This window comes from Trachurus trachurus, assembly GCF_905171665.1.
Source record: "Trachurus trachurus genome assembly, chromosome: 13".
NCBI lineage: Eukaryota > Metazoa > Chordata > Actinopteri > Carangiformes > Carangidae > Trachurus > Trachurus trachurus.
The window spans coordinates 19996586-20020218 of NC_139892.1; the positions used below are offsets into that span (position 1 = coordinate 19996586).

Below are 23633 nucleotides of genomic sequence, written 5' to 3' on the forward strand. Positions count from 1 at the left end.
ACTAGAAGGAAATATGAGAGGGAGAAAATGGAGACAGGGAGTTTTAAGGAAAAACAAATGCACTCTCAACCCCTGTATTTGTGCTACCATGAAAACAAACAAAAAATTAGAAGCAGGGGTGAAACACGTGTAACACAGACATCACCATAGACCGAAATATGTATATGAACTCACTCTGACACTGTGGATTACGTCACTGACAAAAGACATGAAACTCAAACAACGGTGAGACTAAAACAAACTCACATTCATTCAGTTAAGTGTGTACGTTAAAAGAAGAAAAGAAAGAAAGAAAAAAAGAAAGAAGTAAACACCAAGCCAAGCTGTCTGCAGCCAAGTGCCATATGACCTAAGAGTATGAAGGTTTACATGACCACTACTAAGCAAAACCTAAACGATTTTTGGATCATATGACACTTGATTAAAGACTACAGTAGCACTACGAAAGTATTATGAAGAAAAAAAAATGTTCTAAAATTCAATATAATTGTTGCATTTTCAATGACACTGCAGCCCAATGGTCATTTGGGTCCTGGAGTGAAAGAGTAGACATGTAGGTGAATCTCAGTTTTGTAGAATAGAACGTGTAAATGAATGTACATATGTAAATATGGGTGGGTATAGAGAAACGGACCATATTTGGCTTTTATAATTTTAGCAAACAGTTTGTGTGAGATGACATATATTAGATCTCTTGTAATGGCCGCACTGCACCAGTGAGTGACATTTGCAATCTGCCAATCAAACACAGGCAAACTCCTCACACACCATCATGCATATTTGCTGAATTGCTGACAAAGATCAACATGAAGTATCAGATTTTTTCACCATTTGGGAACAACATTTTAGTGACACTGTTATGGTTTTCTACTCTAATCATGAACTTTTAAAACCTAGTCCTACACGAACACTCAAACACACACACACGCACACACACACACACACACACACACACACACACACACACACACACACACACACACACACACACACACACACACACACACACACACACACACACACACACACACACACACACTTATTCTTTATAGTTTCATTAAATACGCCAACCAGTGGCTGCAGAGGATTAGTGGTTGAGTTGCCTCAAAGTCATTCATCTCACTTGGCTTTAGTTTACATCCTCATGGGTTTTTAAGAGTGTAATATAATCATAGAGGTTTTTTAGCTACTCATTTTCATATTTTCTCATTATGTTGTTAAGTGCAAAATGACAACATGTCTGGAGGACTGGATATTTATTGGCTGAAGTTACAATTACATGTTTTTATTTGAGCTTCTTTTTTTAAAATACTATTCTTATGCCTATTAGGATTATTATTGAACGTTTTCAAGCTGAAGTGATGCTGGTAGATAAGAAGGATCTCTGAAAACCATTCATTTCATCAACTTTGTAGATTGCATTTATATAATATCACATTTTCTGTATGATGTTTTTACTCTTGAAATAAAGAATGGATGTATTTTAACCACTGTTTGGTGTGCTGCTCTTGATGTTGACATACAGTCATGGCTTTTTATTGTTTGTAAAGGAGTTGAAACCTGTATAGCAATAAATGGCAATAGCCTGTCCTGTTTGTTAGGCAGTGTCTCCCCCTAGTGGTAGTTTTGTGCTCATTAAATGAAACTGGGCCACCAACAATGTAAATCAAGTGCAGCAACTATCAGCAACTCTGAACAACTCTGAACCACAAATCATAGTTTCCCAACTCATAACCAGGGTTGACGTGACAGCAGCTAACTGATCTGAGCTACACATGAATTAGATTAAAACAACCACATCCATATTGTCAAAATTTGCACATGTTTATTGCAACATAATTTTTTTCTTCCTTCACATTTTGTGACACACACATGCACACAGTACACACAATATCAGCATTAAGAAGCCCAGAATGAGAAACAGAGAAGGGACACTTTCGGGAAGTTGAGCTGAGGAAAACTTGTTCTTACCCAAACATATAAACATCACGTGTGCAGCAGTTGTCCAGTCGAATAATTAACAAACCCCCACCCCCACCCCCCCACTTCCAGGCTTTAAGCACCAGGTTCTTTAATTCCCTCCACACAGAATAGCTTTTTCAACATCCCCAGACAAATAAAACTCCATCTTTCAATCCTTTGAAGGATTCAACATACATTTTTTAGATATGTATAACCTGTTGTCATCATGAATGTGTCACCCATACATCTGGTCAAACAACTGCACTTCAGCTACTTTCATACATCCACTAGCTATACTAATCCTGTAGACCAAGCAGTGCCATTTCAAAATAAATACTATGCATGTAAAGTTTTATTTATATAAATGAAATTCTTGAAGAAAAAAACACTTGTATTTGCTTAGATAACTATGTAAAGTTTAATTATGTCTTGGAAATGCACTTACTTATTCACAGATAGACTTGACCCTCAGAGGTCTAGTGCTCGCTAAACAGACAACTGGCATTTTTCAGTTACAGTACTTATTAACAATAAGCACTGTATTGAGCCCCCACAACCTTTTCTACCTTTGTACCAAAATAGATATTGGATCAGAGGTGTGTAGTCAGGCTCTGCGACGCACTTTTTGATTTTGTTGTAGATGACTTGTTCTTCTTGGTGAGGTTACTGCGGACATCCTGCCCAGCCAGGAAGTAAAGGATGGGGTCCACGCAGCTGTTGGCGCTGGCAAAAGGTCGCGTGACCTTGTAGGCAATACTGGCACCTTCCAGCAAATTACAGCTGACCTGATGAACATAAAAACAAATAACATGCTGTGCTATTAATATTCAACTATAGATAGATGAGTAGATATAACTTTATTCACCCTGAAGGAAAGTCTTCTGCCAGGATGCTCCAAAGGGAAATGTACAAGGAAAATAAATAGAATACAAAGAGGAAATATATGATAAAATATATCCTACAATATCTAAAACAATAAAACATACACTAGGGAGCAACCTAGACACAGGTAAAATACTGTGCTACATAATTTGGGTGCAATACACGATGTAGTGCAAAAGGGCCGAAATATAATAATGAAAAAAAAAAAAAGAATATAACATTGTTTGTCCTCACCTGTGCTGGATTGACCTGCCTTAGGTATCTGAAGGAGTAGTAAAGACTTCGGGTGAGGTGGAAAGGCAGGAAGCAGAGCATGAACGTTGCCAACACTATGATAATCATCTTCACTGATTTCTGCTTGGATCGTCGCCCTGCCAGGTCTCTCCTCCCCCCGTTGACCCCCCCCTCAGACCCACAGCTTGGCTCCAGAAGCACACGCACCATCAGGCCGTAGCACACCATCACCACCATGAAGGGAAGGGCAAACATGAGCACTGACACGACCGAGCTGTACACCAGGAAGTCATCAAAGAGCTCTGGGCTGGTGGTGTCGTAGCAGATCCGTTCAGTGTTCACATCCCTGGCAAAGAGGATAGCACACATTAGTTTGGGATAATTAAATGCAATTGCTGCCTCGTTTGGCAGAGAGAAAGATAGGAGTGTTGAAACAAAGGCGATGAAATGTAAAACTTATCAGCTAGCAGCGTGTCCCATTAAGGCCACACTGAGATGAGGTACTTGGCAAAACTTCACACACAAAAATCAATAGGCAGCAGTTTAACACAGACACTTTCAATAGAGTGAACAGGTAAGTACAGGGGAGATAAGGAGTAAAAGAAAGAGAAAGAAAGGAGACAGATATACCAATTTGAATCACCTAGTTCTGGAGAAGTAGAGAACCGGTGCCTGACAGAATAAAACAATGACCCACACTGCCAGAGACACCAGCCTGGCCCGACGAGCGCTGACCCAGTAGAGGGAGCGGACTGGATAGCAGATGCCAACAAACCGATGTAGACTGATACAGCACAGGAACAGTATGGAACCTACCAGGACGAGAAGAATATTTACTACTGTTGTAATATGTGTTGAATTAGTTATATTTTATCACCTGACTGTCATAGCATATTGTTTTGTAACATAATTCGTTATATTGACAGTCCTTTGTGGAGTTTGCATGTTCTCTCTGTGCCTCCATAGGCTCTCTATTGTGGTGTTGTATTATCTCTTGCTCCCACACTCACTTGAAGCTCTTTTATTGTTAAGTCAAAGTTTTAGTCTATTGACCTTCATCAAATATTGGTCCTGATGAAGGTCAATAGACCGAAACATTGACTTAACAATAAAAGAGCTTCAAGTGAGTGCGGGGAGCAAGTGTTGATTTTTCATGTTGACCCTGACCGGGGATCTGTTCCCAGCACCACCCTAAAGGAGAATGTGCATGCTGATTAAGCCTTGATTATATTATCTCTTAACAGACTTTGTCGTATTGCATCATTTTCGGTACCGTTACCATTATGTACCTATTGTACGATATCTCGATGTATCATATCATAAAATATTAAATCTTATCTTTATCTGTCATATTGATATTGTGTCATATTGCACTGTATCATGTTATCTTGTGAAGCACTGTAACTTAAAATCATTATTTTTTATACATTGTATCCCATATTGAATATCTAATATCAGAAATTTTTATTGTAATTTGTATTATATCAAATCACCATGTGGTTATACTGCCATATCTGTTACATACAGTTTGTGTGGGTATGTATGTGTCGTATGGGTGTGTGCCATGTCAAAATCTCACCGTATAAATTGGCATAAAACAGGAATCGTATAAGCTTGCACAGCGGCTCGCTGAAGGGCCAGTCGTTCTCATCAGCATAGTAATAGATGAGGAAGGGCAGAGTGAAGATGTAGAGTGTGTCGCACATTGTGAGGTTGAACATGTAGATGGTGGATGGCTTCCAGCGCTTTGTGCGGAACACAATCACATACAACGCTGTGGCATTAAGTGCAAGGCCAATAACAAAGACCAGGGCATAGCTGACAGGAAGGAGGATATATTTAAAGTCTTCGTTAAATGCACAGTAGTCACTGCGATTGCTATGGTTCGTCTTGTTGTTGGCAAAGGCAGCCATCTCTGTGGGAACACCTGGGGGAAAAGGTAAAGAAGAAAAGAAAGGATAAAGAACAAGGTTTAGGGCTGGATTATAAAATTAAATGCAGCGTCATATCACCCCATTTGTTCCAATAGCCATCATTTGAACCAAGTTACAGCTATCCACTCAGAAATACAGAGTGTGGTAATGAGGCACTTCACTTGTAAGAAAGTGAATGGATGGTCCAAACCATTCCCTTTGGCATGCCTAAGCAGCACAGTCATATACTGTATAAGTCATGCTGTTCTCCGGTATAATTGACTACTAGCCCATTGTGATTTTGCAATCAAATTTATACAATTCCACTTGTGGCCTGAGTCATCCCATTTTAATGCTGATGTGCATTTTTTAGGAAGCAAATTGTTTCAATACTGACTTCCCTTAATCCCCTTTTTTTTCTTTCTGGGTGGTTGAGTAAATGAGAGAAGAACTGCGAGAGATTGAGAGGATACTTAAATGATATCACCCATATTACATCTGATTAGAACAAGCTATCCTAAGCCACTTTACTGGCTGAATACATGAATCAGTGCAAGTGAGCGTACAAAGTATGTGTTTGTGTGTTACAGGTTGTGCTGTTCCACCCCCTGGCCCAGCAGGTTTATCAAGTGGTTCACAACAACATCTTGACACCTGGAATATTGTCCAACTTTATATTCTCTTACCCCTCCCCCCCAAAAGACAAAAAACTAAACAGAACAAAAAGTATTTTTTAACAAATTGGAGCTGCAGATTTGTGTGACAGCATTTTTTTTAGTTTGAAGTGCAGTTATGTTCTCACAGAAAAACAGCACTCATTCTGGCACACTGTGTTAAAAGTTTCCAAAACCTCAGCAGCGAGAGGGAGTGACACAGGAGTAACTCTTTAACTCAAACCAGACCCTGTTTTGAGACCCTGTTCAAATGTTTCCCTCCGTCTTACTCACTGGTATGCGTGCTACACTGCACTCTTCCTTGACCTCAGTGCATTTTTCTGCTCATCTGTAAATCTGTATAGCCTACCTGTAAACTCGAGTTTAAACGTGTCATGTAACATTGGAAAATGACATGCCTCCACAACTTCACATGCAAATTCTTAATAGTTGCCAAACTTACTTGTTTCTCAGTTCACAGGCGAACAAAAACATTGCATCTTACTCGCTCTGTACGCTTCGTTTTATCCCTTTCTTTCCCTCCTCAAAACAGCTCCAAGTTAAATCTAACATATAACAGATGTCAGACAGAGCAGTCTTTTGTAGTCCCCGCAAATATCCCTTACTTGCTGTGTACATGCTGTGTCCACGCTTACTTCTAAGCGTGGACATACTTCATAATGTAAATATTCATGATTCATCACAAAAAAGACAAAAACCCCAAGAAAAAATGAAATTACTTACACTGTGTGAGTGTTATTTGCCTTTTAAAGACTTTCCTAAGTGGATCATCCTATGTTATGTATCCTCGCTCTCATAGTTGTCCCAGTTTATGGCTGATTGCCTAAGCCAGATACTTGTGAGTGAGCGTGTCTGAAGCGTCTTGAGGTGTGTGCATGTCTGACAAGCTGGAGCCTGCACACTGGAGGTGAGCAGTTGGAGCCTGGGGCTTACTGTCCATTTGACTATCTAGTCAAATGGACACACTGCAAAACAAGGCTGTCACCAGCTCGGCCCCCCACAAATATTGACTTTTTTGTGTCGTAAACTCAAAAAGACATTGTTCAACACTATTTGAGTAAAACAATGGCTAATAAGTGTAATAATAACTATGATAAGTTTAGGCGTATATCATTTTAACAATTACATTTTACTCTTCCTTATAGTATGGCTCTCAAAAGGGTGGGGGAAATCAAAACAATTTCTTATTACAACTGACTATTATTTTTTATTCATTTATTCTTTCTACCACCTGTGCATAAAAATAGAAATGCTTTTTGAGAGCGGATAAATCTTACTACAAACAACCCACAGCTATTAGCATACAGGTTTCCCAATTTACAGTAACATTCCTGAGAGTACTTTGTTAAAACGTTTGTATCGACATTACAGTAAGATACTGTGGACCTGTTTTTATATAAAAAAAACAAAACACAATATACATTAAATGTATAACATAATCCTTGCATTTCACACAAATTGAGACATAATTAATTTAATACACTTCACTGTAAAATATCTTCTTACCTCTGTTAGGCCAAAGAAATATGGATGCTTCTATGTCAAATCATAAGAGAAATCATAACCCATAAACATCTTGGCGGCATCCTAACAAAGCAATCCAATCCAACAATGACTGCCAGCCATTTTCTTCGGTGCTGCTTGCAGAAAGTTATGTGTGTGGGCGTAAGAGAGATGCATTTGTTTTCTTTGAATGTGTGTGTGTGTGTGTGTGTGTGTGTGTGTGTGTGTGTGTGTGTGTGTGTGTGTGTGTGTGTGCGCGTGTGCACGTGTTTGAGTGTGCTTGTGTTACTTTAAAGTGTGTTAGACTCAGAAGGAAGGTGAGAAAGAGTACTTAATGGTTTACCTGCTCCAGAAACGGTGTGTATTAATCATTACATAGCCCTTAACCTTAACCTTGGCTATTGCACGTAGGAGGCATGAAGTAAGATACTTGCCCTTCCAGCAACTTCATTAAGTGTTGCCAAAATTCATGCTTCTTGGGGTAAGGGGGTGAGGGTCACACATTATTACCACTCACTTGTTTTTGTGTAAGACATTGCCACTTTGAAACTTGCCAACCATACAACAATCATTTGCAATCTGGCACCAGCAGTGTGAGCACTTGTATTTCTGGGCCACAATAACATTGATTTAATTTCTTCCCATCAGCAACAAGTAGCTATGACGCAACCTTGAGAGGTTTATCAAAATTCCTATAGCCTACTACACTGGTCGACCAAGTTTTATGATCTATCTTCCTACTGAATTATATAGGCTACAGCACAAATATTTCAATACCTGATTAATTTTAAACCATGGACATTCACACCCAACATACACAAACTGAAGACTGTATAAAACCAGCTGCTGCTGGTGCCAACTCATTACAAGGAGTTCAGACACCCTGCATTGTAAAGTATTCCTTCGATTGTTCACTCAGCATCCACTTCACCTCATGAACCCAGTGACTTCATTTTTACCCTTCCTGCTCCCTGATATCCCACAGATTAAAAAAAAAAAAAAGGGACAGAGATAGTTAATTTTAGAAGGATACATTACACATAAGTAATTTAGATTATGATGTGATTTATCATTGTATTTTATTTATGTTAGATGACATCAGAATTTGAGCTGAAGCTTATAGTTTTTAATAATCATAGGCTAGGCTACATAGATTTTAAATAAAATGTTCAATATGCATTTTAGTTGTTTTCATTTCTCTCACGTATTTCCGTTTTTAATTGTTTTTTGTCCCACTCCATGATCGATTTTTCTTTGATCGACTGCGGTTTCTTGTTGCTATGCAGGTCTGCAGGACGCAGCCTCCTCGGCTCGCGTCATGCCAGGCTGTCTGCCTTTTCTCCTCCAGAGAAGAAACAACGGTGCTTTGTGGTCAACAGCTGATGCTATTAGTCGCTATCATTTCTGCTCTCGTATTTGGTTTGAAACTGCTTGGACTCGGTGTCAATCGGGCGTATAGTGTCGGGAAAAATGGGCAGAACAAAAAAAAAAAAGAAAAAAAAAAGGATGTCTCTGCTCCTGATGTGTGTGTTTTTTAAGCACAAACGAGGTGCAGTCCCGGTTCCCGCCACACAGAGACGCCGTTGGGCTGTGTTCATGAAGGGGGATCCCTGTGTGTTAATACCACCCCATCCCTTCCCTCTGCTTTTTTCTCTCCTCTGCCTGTTTGCTCCCCTACTTCACAACACAGTACAGTACACACCACAGTCCTCTAGTAGTGGCAGCAGCCAACACAAGTGTGTGCGGTCTCTTCCTCGCAGCGTCAGTTTCTGCCTCTGTATAAAAAACTAGGCATTTATCATCAATCATGGCCGCCGGAGTACAAATCTAACTCCCGTTTTTCCTCCCTTGTCGTCAAGAGGGGAGGATTTTTTTTTTTTTTTTTTTTTTTTTAATTTTTGTTGGAGGAAACACATTATTAGTCCCACACTGATTTGGATTTCCTCTTGGAATTACAATACCTCTCACAAGGGAAATACCATTCATGTCAATACTCCAAAATGCAGCCGCCGCCGAGGAAGGTGAGTGATTTCCAGAGTCCGTTATGTCTAAGCTGGGCTGTACAGACAATGACAGATAACAGTGTAGTAACCTTACATGCGGATATTGTGTGTTTTTTTTTTTTTTTTTTTTTACTAACCACGCGGACAGCGTCCAGCAATGAAGGCTTTAGAAAAATTAAAATGTGTGTGTGGGGCAAGACATTTGCTAGCCAACACTAGCAGCGTTTGCTAGCTAGGTTAGGTTGTAACCTAGTGACATTAATATGCATCTGTCCAGCCGTCGGATCGTCAACCGTCAAACGTCAAATAACGTTAGCTTAAGAACGCTACGTAAGCTAACATGAGGCGTTTAAGTACTTAAGGAAAATGGCATTTGTAAATAAGAATGATATTGTGGTTGTCTTTTCTTTTTTCTTTTTAATACGTCCTGTTGTAGACGCAACTTTAAATGAAAAAGAAAAACAGAATTTGCACGTTAACTTGTGGCATTAACGTTAAAGCTAGTACAGGCAGTGTGGTGTATGTAGCATTAGAGGTTATTTTGTTCCTTTTATACATCGTGAAGCTGCGACCGTGAATCCCCCCCCCAGACAGCAGCACAACCAGAGCTGTCGGTTCTTTCTCCACGTTGAGATGCTGCTTCTACTTGGTGTCAAGACAAGACCATCCGTGGTCACATCATCATCACACAGGCTGAGCTGACAAAAGCAACACACACACACACACACACACACACACACACACACACACACACACACACACACACACACACACACACACACACACACACACACACTGGAGGCATGTTATCGATTCTGTATGGGATAAGAGGTGGACAGTCCCCTATAGCTTGGTACCCTGTGTGTGTGTGTGTGTGTGAGCGTGTGTGTTTGTGTGTTGTTACCGGTCCATTGGTTTCTATGAGTGTGTAAGTGCATGTGTGTGTGTGTGTGTGTGTGTGTGTGTGTGTGTGTGTGTTGTCCTGAAATAGATGCATGAGAGCCAATTACCCTGCTGTGAACCTCTGCAGCAGTTTTCTCTTAATTACCACATATTCCCTCTGTACCATTTATGCTCTGGGTTTCTAGACACAGACTGGCCTTGAACATGTCATGTCATGTCTGGAAAATAAACACACACGCACGGGCACAGAGGTACAGGTCCTTTCATTAAAGAGGCTGTAGAGACCAATATGATTGTCTGGTTCCATTCTGTGTGATCAAATGCACCATTTGAGTCATATTAATCCTGTAAGATCTCATTTGTCAGCTGTCAGTGTTTTCCCCCATTCAGTTTGCCATGAGAATTCATCAGAGAATAAAACAGAAATTACAAAATACTGATGTGTTAACCCCCTGCTGCCAGTGTGGCTGGCACACTCAGTATAGGACACAGCACCACAGACAGTGTATCAGGATTTGGCTGCTGGATACTAATCATTTCTCTCCCAGCATTACACATACAGCTGACTCTCATATATTTGTTTTATACAGTTTAAAAATAAGAGTGGTGCAGCTGGGAGATTGAAAAATGAGAATCCCTGCAACAGACATTTGAATTTGAATGGTAGCCTATATAGCCTAGTGTACAAAATTTGCATTTCCAGACACAAAGATGGAGGAAAACGCAATAGCAAAAGATGCAAGAATACCAAAACCAATCAAATCTATGCATGCAAGTATAAATATTGTTTATATATTGCTTGGGTAAATCATTGCTTGTCAGCACCTAAACACAGTTGTCAGTCTTCTCTTATATGCACTTTACAGGTAAGATGTCGACATCAATATGCATTTTACTGTTTAGGTTACATAGGCTCCACTTTTATAACAGTATTATAGTGCTACCTGCTGCATCAGCGAACACCAGCTCAACCCTTTTCCTTCAACATTAACTCTAATATACTGAATTTCTCTTTTACTGTGCCACATAATTAACTTGTCTACGTCCAATCTATTTCACCGTCGCGTTCGTCTTCCTGTCACTGACCGTCTGTCTCAGTCTCAGTCTCCCCATCTTCTGTTCTCTCCTTCTTTACTTTTCCTCACACTTCACATTTCCCTCCTCTTCTCACAAACACAACCTCCCCTCAACCACTCTTCCTCTCACTTTGTCTCCCCATCTCCCTGTCAGCCCTTTAGCCCTCCCTCCCTTCTCCCTGTGGTTTCCTATGAGTGATAGAAGGTGAAATCAAGTGAAGTCATTTTGCCCCGATAATGTAATGAACCACTCCCTCCTTATCTTCAAAGACACAGCACATGAAAGAAAGGAGCACTGCACTGTGTGTGTGTGTGTGTGTGTGCGTGTGCCAGTTTTGTGCACATTACGTTGTTGATTGTTTTGTCTGAAGAGAACAGTCATGAATTTGCCCACTGTTTCTCTGGTGAATAGCCGATGGAATTCACCCGACAATACACAATGACCTTCACAGTGACTCCGTGTGTGTTGGCAGGAGGTGTGTGGGTATGTGTGTGTGTGTATGGTTGTTTGTGTTCTTATTAAGGGTGAGCTCTTTGTCTGTTTTTGTACAAGACATTGTGAGTGTGTGTACAGATTACAGCCCCTGGTCTGACCGCCCCAAATTTATTTTTGTGTATACAGTTACTGTGATACAGTTTTCATCTCTTCCCCTAACGTGCATGCACTCAGTCACCTCTCGCTGCAAAATGCCTCCTCCAGCCAGAATCTCCAAAAGACTCACACAAGCCTGATGCTGATTGTTCATGTTGATGGATTACTGATGGGAGAGTGTATGTCTACGTGTTTGTTGAGTTGACTCCATAGCTGAGTGCAGTAAAGATAGAAGACAGGTGATTGGCAGATAGGTAGATTGATGGGAGGTTATATTGTTTGTGTGACTGTGTATTTATGTAGGCCACAATCAAATCAAATCAAATCAATCTTTATTGCAGACACAATAACTGGTCCATATCAACAAAAAATAATTGACTCAGAATTGACTTATTTTAGACTGAGAAGATTCAACTACAAAACAATCCGAACTTCAGTTAACCCCAGTTGTACAGTCCAGTCTTTTTGACTGGATCCTTGACTTTGCCCACGAGACGTGACATATCGATTTAATCTGAAAAAATCAGTGAACAATAATGATATTTATCAGTTCGTACCAGTGCACATGCGTCATGCATTCAGTAAGCTTAACTGGGAGATGGAAGTAGACTGGGGTGATACTGATGTCATGACATATTTGAATCATTACCTGAGTTTTACTACAATTGCTAAAATGGGAGGATTTGTCACTCTTTGGTGATGTGTGTCATTTTTAAAGGTCACATATTGTGCAAAGTGATATGTCTTTTTGGATTACAAAGCAGGACTAGACTCCACATAATACTGTGTGAAAGTATTAAAGCGCTCCGTCTACAGGGCTGAACTGTTCTTACTAGAGCTCCAGAGGGAAGACTGAGAGGGGGTTGTGAAATTGAATTGAGAGGGTTTTTGGTTCTTAAAATGACAACGATATATCCTTGGATATCCCTGGATATCAAATCTTCAAATGGAAAGATGGAAAGAAAAAAGACATTACAAGATGTCACCTTTTTGGGCTCTTCTTTAAAAAAATCCAAGGTCAACATTATGAATTTGGAATTTCATATGCTAAACATTTAATCCAAGAATAATCAACAGATTATCTGATAAAGAAAGTAATTGTTAGTGACTGTCCTTTTGGATAGTGATGCTGCATTTGTGACATTGGTGTTTGACTTTTGGTGATAACATGCAACATTGAATCTGGTCACTCAGGGGGAAAATCCTGATTAATTGTTAATGTATAGAACAGATGGTAACTAGTTTGATATCTCATCACTGATATTTGATGAATATATCAGTATGGAAAGACAGTTGATTAATTCCAGTGTTGGGTTCTCTCTGTAGATGAAATGATGTGAGTTGGAAGATAAGTGACATGTTTGCAGAGCAGAGGGATGAATAAATGACAAATTCTTTTCAATTCCTCCAGGTCAAAGTGACTCAGGAGCTGAAAAACACACACACGGAGCAGATGACAAGACTGCACTTTAAACACCAGACCGAATGTGACCTGCTGGAAGACATGAGGTATGAACTGCTCTCTCTCTGGGTCACGTACTCTCTCTGACACAGTCTTGATCTCGTCCTCTGCAAAAGAACTGAGGAATGTGCTGACCAGCTGCCAGATGATTTGAAATCTAGTCATCATTGCTGACTGCATGCGCACATGAACACAGCCATGCACGATGAGAGAGAGAGAGTGAGAGAGAGAAATGAGTGAGGGAGGAGTGGCATGAGTGAAAAAAAAGGAGGAGGGGTATTGTCATATTTCAGTTTTTTGAGAAGGACAAAGGGTCGGGAAAATGACGAAGGAATTTCCTGCTGCCCTCTTCCTGCTCTTCCAACTCCTTCGCTTCTTTCTTTCTCCCTTTCTTATTTTCCAAATTTCAATCTGTATCTCAGTCTGTCATCTTTTCCTTCTCCCTCAGTTCCATTTTTTTCTTCTGTCTCCTTTGCTCCGACTATCTTTTTTATCTGCCTCCCTAGCTCTCCTTTTCATTTTGGCTCTGCTCTGTTTACTCATGACGTGCGAGTCTGGCACTTGTCCCTTTTGGATTTGGCAATGGGAGGAAATCCTAGTTCCTTCACACGCTCTCATTTTCTGTGTTGACTAAGCATTGATTATTTATGACAGCAAACTCGCTAATACTTTCATGCTTCTATCGCTGTTTTCCTCCCTGTTTCTAATTTTCATGCTTTCTCTACCTCTTCTCTCTCTCTGAGACTTTTCTCTCCTTCTACTGCTTTCACTCTTGGGGGCAGCTCCAGCTGTTTGAGAACAGATTGCCTCGTTGCTGCTGGGTTTTGGAGAGCGAACAAGGGCCTGGTCTCACTTGTGGGACAGGGGGAGAGCCAGTTAAGCATATGCAACCACAATGTGTTAGTAGTTCTTTCAGTCAGGAAGGGATGGAGCAACAAGCCACTGGGTAGAGATCTCCATGTTGACTTTGTCATCCTCATGGTTGAAAGATGCTGCCTGCAGTCTTTTCTCTGTACGCCCCTGTAGCCTTTAATGTTTTGTAATTATTTCTGATAATTCTGACTCTCATGATCAAAAAAAAATCAAGAGCAGCAGGGTGGTGCAGTGATTAGGGAGGCTGCCTTTGATTGGAAGTCCTGGACTCAAGCTCCTGCAGCAACAAGCATCTGCTTTGTTGATGTGTCCTTGAGCAAGGCACTGACGGACCAGTGTTACTTTTTTCTCTAGCTAGTGTGTCACTCATCTAACTTATCGAAGAAGATCAGAGGGGTTAGGGATATCGGTAATTCACATCAGCAAGCAAGATGGCCTTTCAGTACGTGCTTACTCTGACCTCTTTTACCATTGTCAGATCCAGCTGTTTTTTAAAGCAGTACAGGGCCTGAGGTGCTGAAAGAGCAGCAGCTGGCTAAGGTGCAAACTGTTTTCATCAATACCAGTAAAATAACTTTTGTGTTGAATGGACATCAGAAACGTTCCAGTAGGCTACAGAAATGTGGAGCAAGAAAAAGTGATATCGATTAGTTTCCTTTTTGCCCTGACCTTAAGCATCTTATTAAGATATAATTGAATAGGATCTGATGCATCGCATGTACAGTACCACATAAGGTACTTCTTTCCTTTTGAGTGAGGAAACTGTGATGACTGCCTGTGTTTAGAGTTTTGTATTTCTGTTGTTGTCTGTCCAAATGTGATGAGAAAGGATAAGGTGATCAGATAAATAGGTCAATTAAATAATCATTTGACTTGATTAGTCGATCAACAGAAATACATGTCAACAGTTTTGCTCAGCAGCTCAAGGTTCCAACTTTCACCTGGATTGTGAACCAAATATTTTGCGTTACTTTTGACCTGTTGCTCAGACAAAATCAGACACGTAAAGATGTCACATTGGACGAGGAAACAATAGTTTTGTTTCTCCATAAAGACTCAGTGACTCACTGTTGCAGTCCTGGATGGCAAAGCAAACCAATACTTGATGACAACTTTTAAAAACTCTTTCTCTTTAAAACAAGTGCATCCCCAGCTGGCTGTATTGTTCATGGTGCAGTGGTGGTTTCCACAGAAAGAAGCATTTGTTGACCTTTCCCCACCCAGGGTCAAGAAACAGACTGGATATCTGCAGTAATTATGCCTGCAGATATAGCTACAGTGAATTGACTACAGTAGGAGTCTAGATAGCTCACTAACTACACAACATTTAGAATAATGCTTATTAAAGGGACAACGAGGAGTTTCTATTTGGTTATAAAAAAAGTCTCACGTTAATGTGGATGAATCTACGCTACCCACACTTGTTAATGGGCCCATTTTCGATATACGTATATATCGTTTTGTCTCTATCGTTATTTTGTTATTATTAGTGGTGGCGGAAATGCTGGTCGAGCCGACCAGTGTTTCTTTACTTTCAGTTTCGTGGCGAGTCATGAGAATAACGCGAAAACGCTTCGTTTTTCCAAAACTCCTCGTTGTCCCTTTAATGCTCATTGTAAAAAGCTCATTTAATGGAATTGGGCTGCGACTAAAACTCTGAATTTGCTTTTATGGACTGCATTTGCCCGGCTAGATCTTTGCTAAAGTTCTGACAATTAAATAACCTCCAAAAAAAAAAAATCAAAATAGCTGGAGCCTGCAGGCCATATAATGAAACACGCTTAGTTGAAAAGCACACAATTCCCTGCGTAAAGCCTACAGTAGATTTTAACTCTTAAATCCCAAAAGCTGCTCTGAGGTTATTTACCCTAATTAATCCACAGGCTGACTTTAATCAAAGCACACAGTAGCCACAGTTACATATGCAAGTTGCTTTAGCTATAATGAATTCAGCTATTCAGCTACTCCTTCAGCCAATTGTCCAAGAAGCGAAAGGTAAAGAAGCAAAGAATAAAAGAGAAAAGAAAGAGCACCACGCAGATAGAAAGACATAAAGGAAGAAAGAGAAAGGGTGGCGTCTTTAATCCTCTGAGACTGCATTTTAGCTGGACTAGTTTTAGGAGAGAGGATAAGAGAGAGAGAGGAGAAAACTATGACGGGCTGGTGGACTCAGGGAGTCAACTTGGTGTCCTCAATCCAGCTAAATCCCCCATACCCTTATGTCTGACTCTGCCTCAACAGCAATACACACACACACACACACACACACACACACACACACACACACACACACACACACACACACACACACACACACACACACACACACACACACACACACACACACACACACACACACACACACTGATCATTAAATAGTCAAGTCTCATACAAACCTGTTTAGTGATGTTGACCTACCTTTCATGTGCTCACTGACCCTAACTGTTGCTAAGAAGATATTTGACAGCTCCAAGTACTGCTATTTTCTCATGTTAGTTTTATCTGTGGATGTAGATCAGTTAATACAACTGAACTGCAGAAAAGGCTATCATCATGGCACAATACTTTGCCCTGCAGCTCTGTGGGAAAATGCTGCGGCGTGCCTTCACAACGGTGTATCCCTCCTGTGACCTATACTCAAGTTCTCCAGACAGGTTGTGATGTCAAATGTCACAACATGGCAGAATACGAAAAGTTGAAGCTGCAAAGAGCGTCATTAATAATGGAGACGAGGTGAGACAACAAAGTGTCACTTTATGTATCCCATGCCTGAACTAGATGGGAGGGGACGGGCTCAAAATGTGGGCCTTTATGTGATTTTAGGAATTTATACCTCCTCCCCTCCCCACACACCCCCCCTTCTGTGTTTTGTGTAGAAGATTTGCATGGAATAAATGAAATTTGTGTCTCACTCAAATTTATTGACCAAATCCTGGGAATTATCAGCAGATATCATTAAAACATAATGGGTTTTCATGCTGAGTAGCTAGATGAGCCTCCCCAATTTGAACCTAGAATGCTATCATTAATGATTTTCTCTGAAGCCTGCATAATTTAGGAAGAGGAGGAACTGGAATTCAGGGATTCATTTGGAAACAAAAGACCCAGATTAATGCAATGCTGATTCACACCCAGCTAATGTAATTAGGCGGCCTCTGTAATTGGTGGAATGACAGTGCAGACAACTTCTGGTATTATTCTCAACCACAAGAGGCTGAGAGGATGGCATAAAAGCTTCTTTTTGTCTCAAAATGAGAAAAGGTGATCTTCAAGCATTATTTATGTGAGAGAAGATTTATTTTGATGATATAATAAAAGGGTGGTAATGATATATCAGAATGCCACATCTTGAGCACATAGTTTTAAGGTAGTTGGTTAATGTTGTGTTTTGGAACTGTGTTATCCTTGAAGGATTTTTCAGTATCTAATATTGTGTTTACATAAAAAATAACAAACAATTTATTTCTGAGTAACCAAAAAATAATCCAGCTGTGATGCATTTTAATGTAGCACACTTAAAATAGCTTTTCTCATTACCAGCGCGATCACGTTTTGTTTAAAGGCGGCACAAGATCTATGTAACTGACACGATATTTGGTTGCGTATTTAGACAGTGTTTCTGTTTGTGATTGTCAGTTATCTGTGTGCCACAGCAGCAGTTTCAGGATTTGTATAATAGAACACACAATGCTTAATTAATTTTGGTCCCTGTCAGAACAATGTCAGCAGATACAAATTTCCTCTGATTAATTAACCATGACAGGGCACTAAGCAGTCTGTCAGCATAGGAGCTTTATTCTGTGACAGATGCTACTCTTATTATAATCTCAAAAAACTGTGACATCTACCAACTCTGACTGCAAACAGCATTTCTGTTTGAGAAACGTCTTTGTGTCTCCATAGCGAGCTCTTTGACTTCCCTTTGTCAGAAACCGCAGCTGATCAGAGTGATGTCGTAGCAACACTCCTTAATTTAGACTGTGAGGGAGTCGTTTCTTTTATCTCTTGGTCAACTCTTTCTGCTCCTGTTTTTATTTCTGGTTCTGTCACAGCATGATAATGAGGATCTGGTGCTGGGATTCTCTTTTTCATTTGACCTCCACCACATGAAGTCAAAGCATCAGGCTTTTTGCATCAGATAGGATATTACTTAACAACCCAGGTTGTCATAACTTCTGGATTTTCAAACTATGCAGACTCTCTTCTTTTTTTTTGTGCCAAAGTGAGCAGCCTACAGAGAGCTGTCACTAAAATGTATCTCAGTACACTGAAAAAAATTTGGAGTGTTATTTACTTAGGAAAACCTAGGAAAGTTTTTGCACTTAGAAATTGTAAGTAAATTCTAAAAGGACGATCATCAAGTAAACCTTACTTGCAGGATACAAGTTACTTTTACTAGCAAACCTCAGGTAATTTACTGATTATTATTAATATGGACATTGAATTTTACTCTCTCCTTCTTTGTAAGTTTTACTCAGACTCTGACTGCTGCAAACTGAAAAATCTCACCTAAAAATCAATGGCCTTTCAAGGTAATTTTAAATACCTTTTTAAGTTTTATTTATGGACTATATGTAAGTAACATTTACACAGCATTTTACATATTTTCTGCAGTTTAAATTGCCTAAATTTGTTCTTAATGTTTTTGTGTATTGAAACAATGACTTTAAAAATGAGGCAGCTGTTAATTCAACACATTTATTTTTCTGTGAAAAAATATGTTTTTCAATAAAACATGTTTTAAAAGGTTTGTAAACAATACAACACTCACATCTGTGACCCTTTGAAAATGGCCCCACAATCTAACAGTTGAGAACCTCTGGTTTACCTTGAAAATGCTGATCTAACTTCCCTTCCTTCCTTTCTCCTTTCTTCCTTCCTTCCCTTCTTCCTCGACCCAAAGACAACATGCATTAATACAGTGCAACAAGTTTAAATAGAAACATCATTAAAGGGATAGTTCACCCAAAATTTAAATTTCACTCATTATCTACTCACCCTCATGTCGACTAAGAGCTGGAAGAAGTTTCAGAGTCCTCCGTGGCTTCTCTGAGTTACAGAGGGTCTCGGCGTAGCAGTGCATGTCCATATAACGGTTGCAAATGGATACCAACTGTCTTTGTAACAAAAAGACAAACCAAAAACCATCCAAATACCTCCATGCTGCTCGTATGTAATGTCCGTCTTGTACTGAAGCCCCGAAATGCGAGATTGTCCTGAAAAAATTAAATAAGTCTATATTTCAAGCTTGTTTTATGGCAGAAGCTTCTCGAAGCTCCACTTCCTGGTTCGTCCGAATTTGACGAACCAGGAAGTGGAGCTTCGAGAAGCTTCCCTTACAAAGGACAATTTCGCATTTCGGGGCTTCAGTACAAGACGGACATTACATACGAGCAGCATGGAGGTATTTGGATGTTTTTTGGTTTGTCTTTTTGTTACAAAGACAGTTGGTGTCCATTCACTACCATTATATGGCAGTGCAGAGCTGCGCTGAACCCCCCTGTAACTCAGAGAAGCCACGGAGGACTCTGAAACTTCTTCCAGCTCTTAGTCGACATGAGGGTGAGTAGATAATGAGTGAAATTTCAATTTTGGGTGCACTATCCCTTTAAAATGAGAACATAGACAAATAGCCACATAAACAAATGTGCTGTTTTTTTCCTTTTAGTGCCCTCTTTGAAAGGACAACTATTGGGTGAAAAATATGTTTTTCAATAAAATATGTTCAAACAGGTTTGTAAACAATACAACACTCACATCTGTGACCCTTTGAAAATGGCCCCACAATCCAACAGTTGAGAACCTCTGGTTTACCTTGAAAATGCTGATCTAACTTCCCTTCCTTCCTTTTCTCTATTCCTCCCCTTCTTCCTCGACCCGAAGACAGCACACATTCATAAAGTGCAACAAGTTGAAATAAAAATAACATCATTAAAACGAGAACATAGACACATGAACAAATGTGCCGTTTTTTTCTTTTGGTTCCCTCTTTGAAAGGACAACTCTTGGGTCAAACATGTGCACTCAAGCTATAAGCTTGTTTCGCAGAGACAGGATCTTTGGGGACAGCTTAAGGACATCAAGCTCTAGAAGAAGCTTCTGGAACACTTCAAAAGTGTACTTCATTTTTGGTGGGTAACTCAAGTTCATGGCATAAACAATGCCCATCAGCAGGAGACAGGCCTTTGCAACACTTCCACAGTTGTCAAGTACCTCAGTCCCTTCAACCACAATCGACACATCAGCGTCGGATGCACCTTCATCTTCTTCTCCTGTGTGGTAGACACAGATCCTCAGGACTTGCTCAGCCTGGTCCTCTTGAGCTGCCTCTCTGCTGATACCCTGTAAAATATATGTGGATCCATGTTCAGGTGCATAGTAGAGCTTAATTTCTTATTTAAGTTACAGACTACTGTCAAAAATATCAATATTTCGATAACAGCTTAAGTTTGCCATCGCTTTTACATTCACAAACAACCTGTAGTAAATCAGGCCTTATGGACCTTATGCACAACTCCATTGATTCCTGAACTTTATTTCCTGTCTCATTATGGGAAACACTGAATAATACAGATGTGCATGTAGCACGCAGAGGAGAGGAGAAGAGAGAAGGGGGAGGTAAGAGGACAGAGGAGAAGAGAGAAAATGGGGGAGGAAAGCAGAGGAGAGAGAATCAAGGAGAGGAGAGAAGAGGAGAAAGGAGGGGAGGACACAGAAAAGAACACAAGAAAAGGGAAGAGAGAGGAGAAAAGAGAAGTGAGGAGAGACAATCGTTACCCCCAAATTTAACTGTTTTTCATGTTTTCATTTTTTGCTTTTCATGCATTAAACAAAATTTCATCAAGCAATATACAATTTATCATCATTCAAGTAAACATATTTTGGTACATTTAGATTACAATTTTAGTTCTGGGATTCTTTTTTTTCTTTTTTTTTTTATCATATCAATACATCACACAAGAATGCTCAACATTTTGTTTGTTTTTGCCTGACAGGACAGAAACTGTTTTCACGCCAACCAGCATGCAAAATAAAAAGTTGTGAACCACAAAGGGTGCCAAAGTAATTGAACTGAATAATTATGACTTTTTATTATAACCTTTTTCTTTTTTAAACCTCATTATCATGACTTGCCATGGGGATTTCTTCTTCTTATCTATTTTTTTTTTATTGGTGGAAATGGGCTTCCATATGACATTTTTGTTTGTTAAAAAACAAACAGAAATATTAATCATTTTTGGAAAATATTTGAAAATACATTTTTCAAAAGGGACCAATAAAAGCTCCATTTTCAAAAATGGGAATTTTCTGACAATTAGTTGTATTTAAAGGGGAAGTGAATAAGAATACAATATAATGTACTCAAGTGAACATTGTGATCTGAAAATGTTTGAATTTACCTTGTAGTCCTTGATGAGTTCCCCTGAAGACTCCCCCAGGAATTCCATCAGGGCGCGAATAACAGCCTCCCGTCTGGCTTCAACATGTGGCTGCTTTAACAGACAGAAGATACTTGTGTAGGAAGTACCATATGATTCACTTATCTATACATGTCAAAAGAAGCAACATCAAAATTCATAAAAAACTATGATATCCTGGATCTGCATTGGTTGATCCTCTGAGGGCATTACTCTTAACTGCTGTAGGTTAATCCACTTCAAAGTAACTTTATGCATTTTAAACTTTATCTCAGCCTTTCTCAAACTATGGATCGGGACCCAAAGTGGATCTTTTGCGATTTTGGATTTGGCTGGGGTTGCCACTAGTTTCCACTCTTTCTCCTCCTCCCCGCCTCTTCTCCAACTACCTACCTCCTCCTTTTTCTCCCTTTCTTCCTCCCTCCTTCTCCTCCTTTTCCTCTTTCTCTTCCTTCCGTCTACTCCCCTATTTCTTCCTTCTCCTCCTTCTCTCCCCCCACTTCCTTCCTCCTCCTTCTCTTCATCCTCCTCTCCCCCCACTTCCTTCCTCCTCCTTCTCTTCATCCTCCTCTCCCCCCTTCTCCCACTTCCTTCCCCCTCCTCCTTTTTCTCCCTCTCTTCCTCCTCCCTCCATCTCCTCTCCCCCCTTCTCCCACTTCCTTCCTCCTCCCTCCTTCTCTTCCTCCTCCCTCCTTTTGCTCTTTCTCCCTCCTTCTCTTCCTCCTCCTCTTCCTCCCCCTCCTGCTCTTCCTCCTCCTCCTTTTTCTCCCTCTTCCTCCCCCCCTTCTCCCACTCCCTTCCTCCTCGTCCCCCTCCTCCTTTTTCTCCCTCTCTTCCTCCTCCCTCCATCTCCTCTCCCCCCTTCTCCCACTTCCTTCCTCCTCCCTCCTTCTCTTCCTCCTCCCTCCTTTTGCTCTTTCTCCCTCCTTCTCTTCCTCCTCCTCTTCCTCCCCCTCCTGCTCTTCCTCCTCCCTCCTTCTCCTCTTCCTCCTGCTTATCCTCCTCCTCCTTTTTCTCCCTCTTCCTCCCCCCCCTTCTCCCACTCCCTTCCTCCTCCCCCCTCCCCTTTCTCCCTCCTTCTCCTCTTCCTCCTGCTTATCCTCCTCCTCCTTTTTCTCCCTCTTCCCCCCCCCCTTCTCCCACTCCCTTCCTCCTCCCCCCTCCCCTTTCTCCCTCCTTCTCTTCCTCCTCCCTCCTTCTCCTCTTCCTCCTGCTCGTCCCCCTCCTCCTTTTTCTCCCTCTCTTCCTCCTCCCTCCATCTCCTCTCCCCCCCTTCTCCCACTTCCTTCCTCCTCCCTCCTTTTGCTCCTCTCCCCCCCTTCTCCCACTTCCTTCCTCCTCCCTCCTTTTGCTCTTTCTCCCTCCTTCTCTTCCTCCTCCTCTTCCTCCCCCTCCTGCTCTTCCTCCTCCCTCCTTCTCCTCTTCCTCCTGCTTATCCTCCTCCTCCTTTTTCTCCCTCTTCCTCCCCCCCTTCTCCCACTCCCTTCCTCCTCCCCCCTCCCCTTTCTCCCTCCTTCTCTTCCTCCTCCCTCCTTCTCCTCTTCCTCCTCCTGCTCGTCCCCCTCCTCCTTTTTCTCCCTCCTCCCTCCATCTCCTCTCCCCCCCTTCTCCCACTTCCTTCCTCCTCCCTCCTTTTGCTCTTTCTCCCTCCTTCTCTTCCTCCCCCTCCTGCTCTTCCTCCTCCCTCCTTCTCCTCTTCCTCCTGCTTATCCTCCTCCTCCTTTTTCTCCCTCTTCCTCCCCCCCCCTTCTCCCACTCCCTTCCTCCTCCCCCCTCCCCTTTCTCCCTCCTTCTCTTCCTCCTCCCTCCTTCTCCTCTTCCTCCTGCTCGTCCCCCTCCTCCTTTTTCTCCCTCTCTTCCTCCTCCCTCCATCTCCTCTCCCCCCCTTCTCCCACTTCCTTCCTCCTCCCTCCTTCTCTTTCTCCTCCCTCCTTTTGCTCTTTCTCCCTCCTTCTCTTCCTCCTCCTCTTCCTCCCCCTCCTGCTCTTCCTCCTCCCTCCTTCTCCTCTTCCTCCTGCTTATCCTCCTCCTCCTTTTTCTCCCTCTTCCTCCCCCCCCCCTTCTCCCACTCCCTTCCTCCTCCCCCCTCCCCTTTCTCCCCCCTTCTCTTCCTCCTCCCCCCCCCCTCCCATCAAGAC

The 23633-nt window shown here is 41.2% G+C and overlaps 2 protein-coding genes across 2 annotated transcripts in view; one reads left to right on the plus strand and one right to left on the minus strand.

Annotated features, from left to right (window-relative positions):
* Positions 1 to 2552: 2552 nt before the first annotated feature.
* Positions 2553 to 6283, minus strand: LOC310996250 (P2Y purinoceptor 2-like; the record flags this gene model as incomplete). Its single annotated transcript, XM_083985631.1, has 5 exons — positions 2553 to 2747; positions 3079 to 3424; positions 3722 to 3890; positions 4658 to 5005; positions 6271 to 6283. 5 exons carry the CDS (start codon positions 6281 to 6283, stop codon positions 2553 to 2555), a joined length of 1071 nt encoding a protein of 356 aa, XP_083841757.1.
* Positions 6284 to 9051: 2768 nt separating this feature from the next.
* Positions 9052 to 23633, plus strand: part of fchsd2 (FCH and double SH3 domains 2) — a gene marked incomplete at its 3' end in the record, with an annotated part of 72190 nt that continues 57608 nt past the window's right edge. Inside the window, exons 1-2 of the mRNA XM_083984631.1 lie at positions 9052 to 9189; positions 13154 to 13251. Coding sequence (XP_083840757.1) covers positions 9169 to 9189; positions 13154 to 13251 — 119 coding nt within the window. The 5' untranslated portion in view covers positions 9052 to 9168. The remainder of the gene's footprint in view (positions 9190 to 13153; positions 13252 to 23633) is intronic.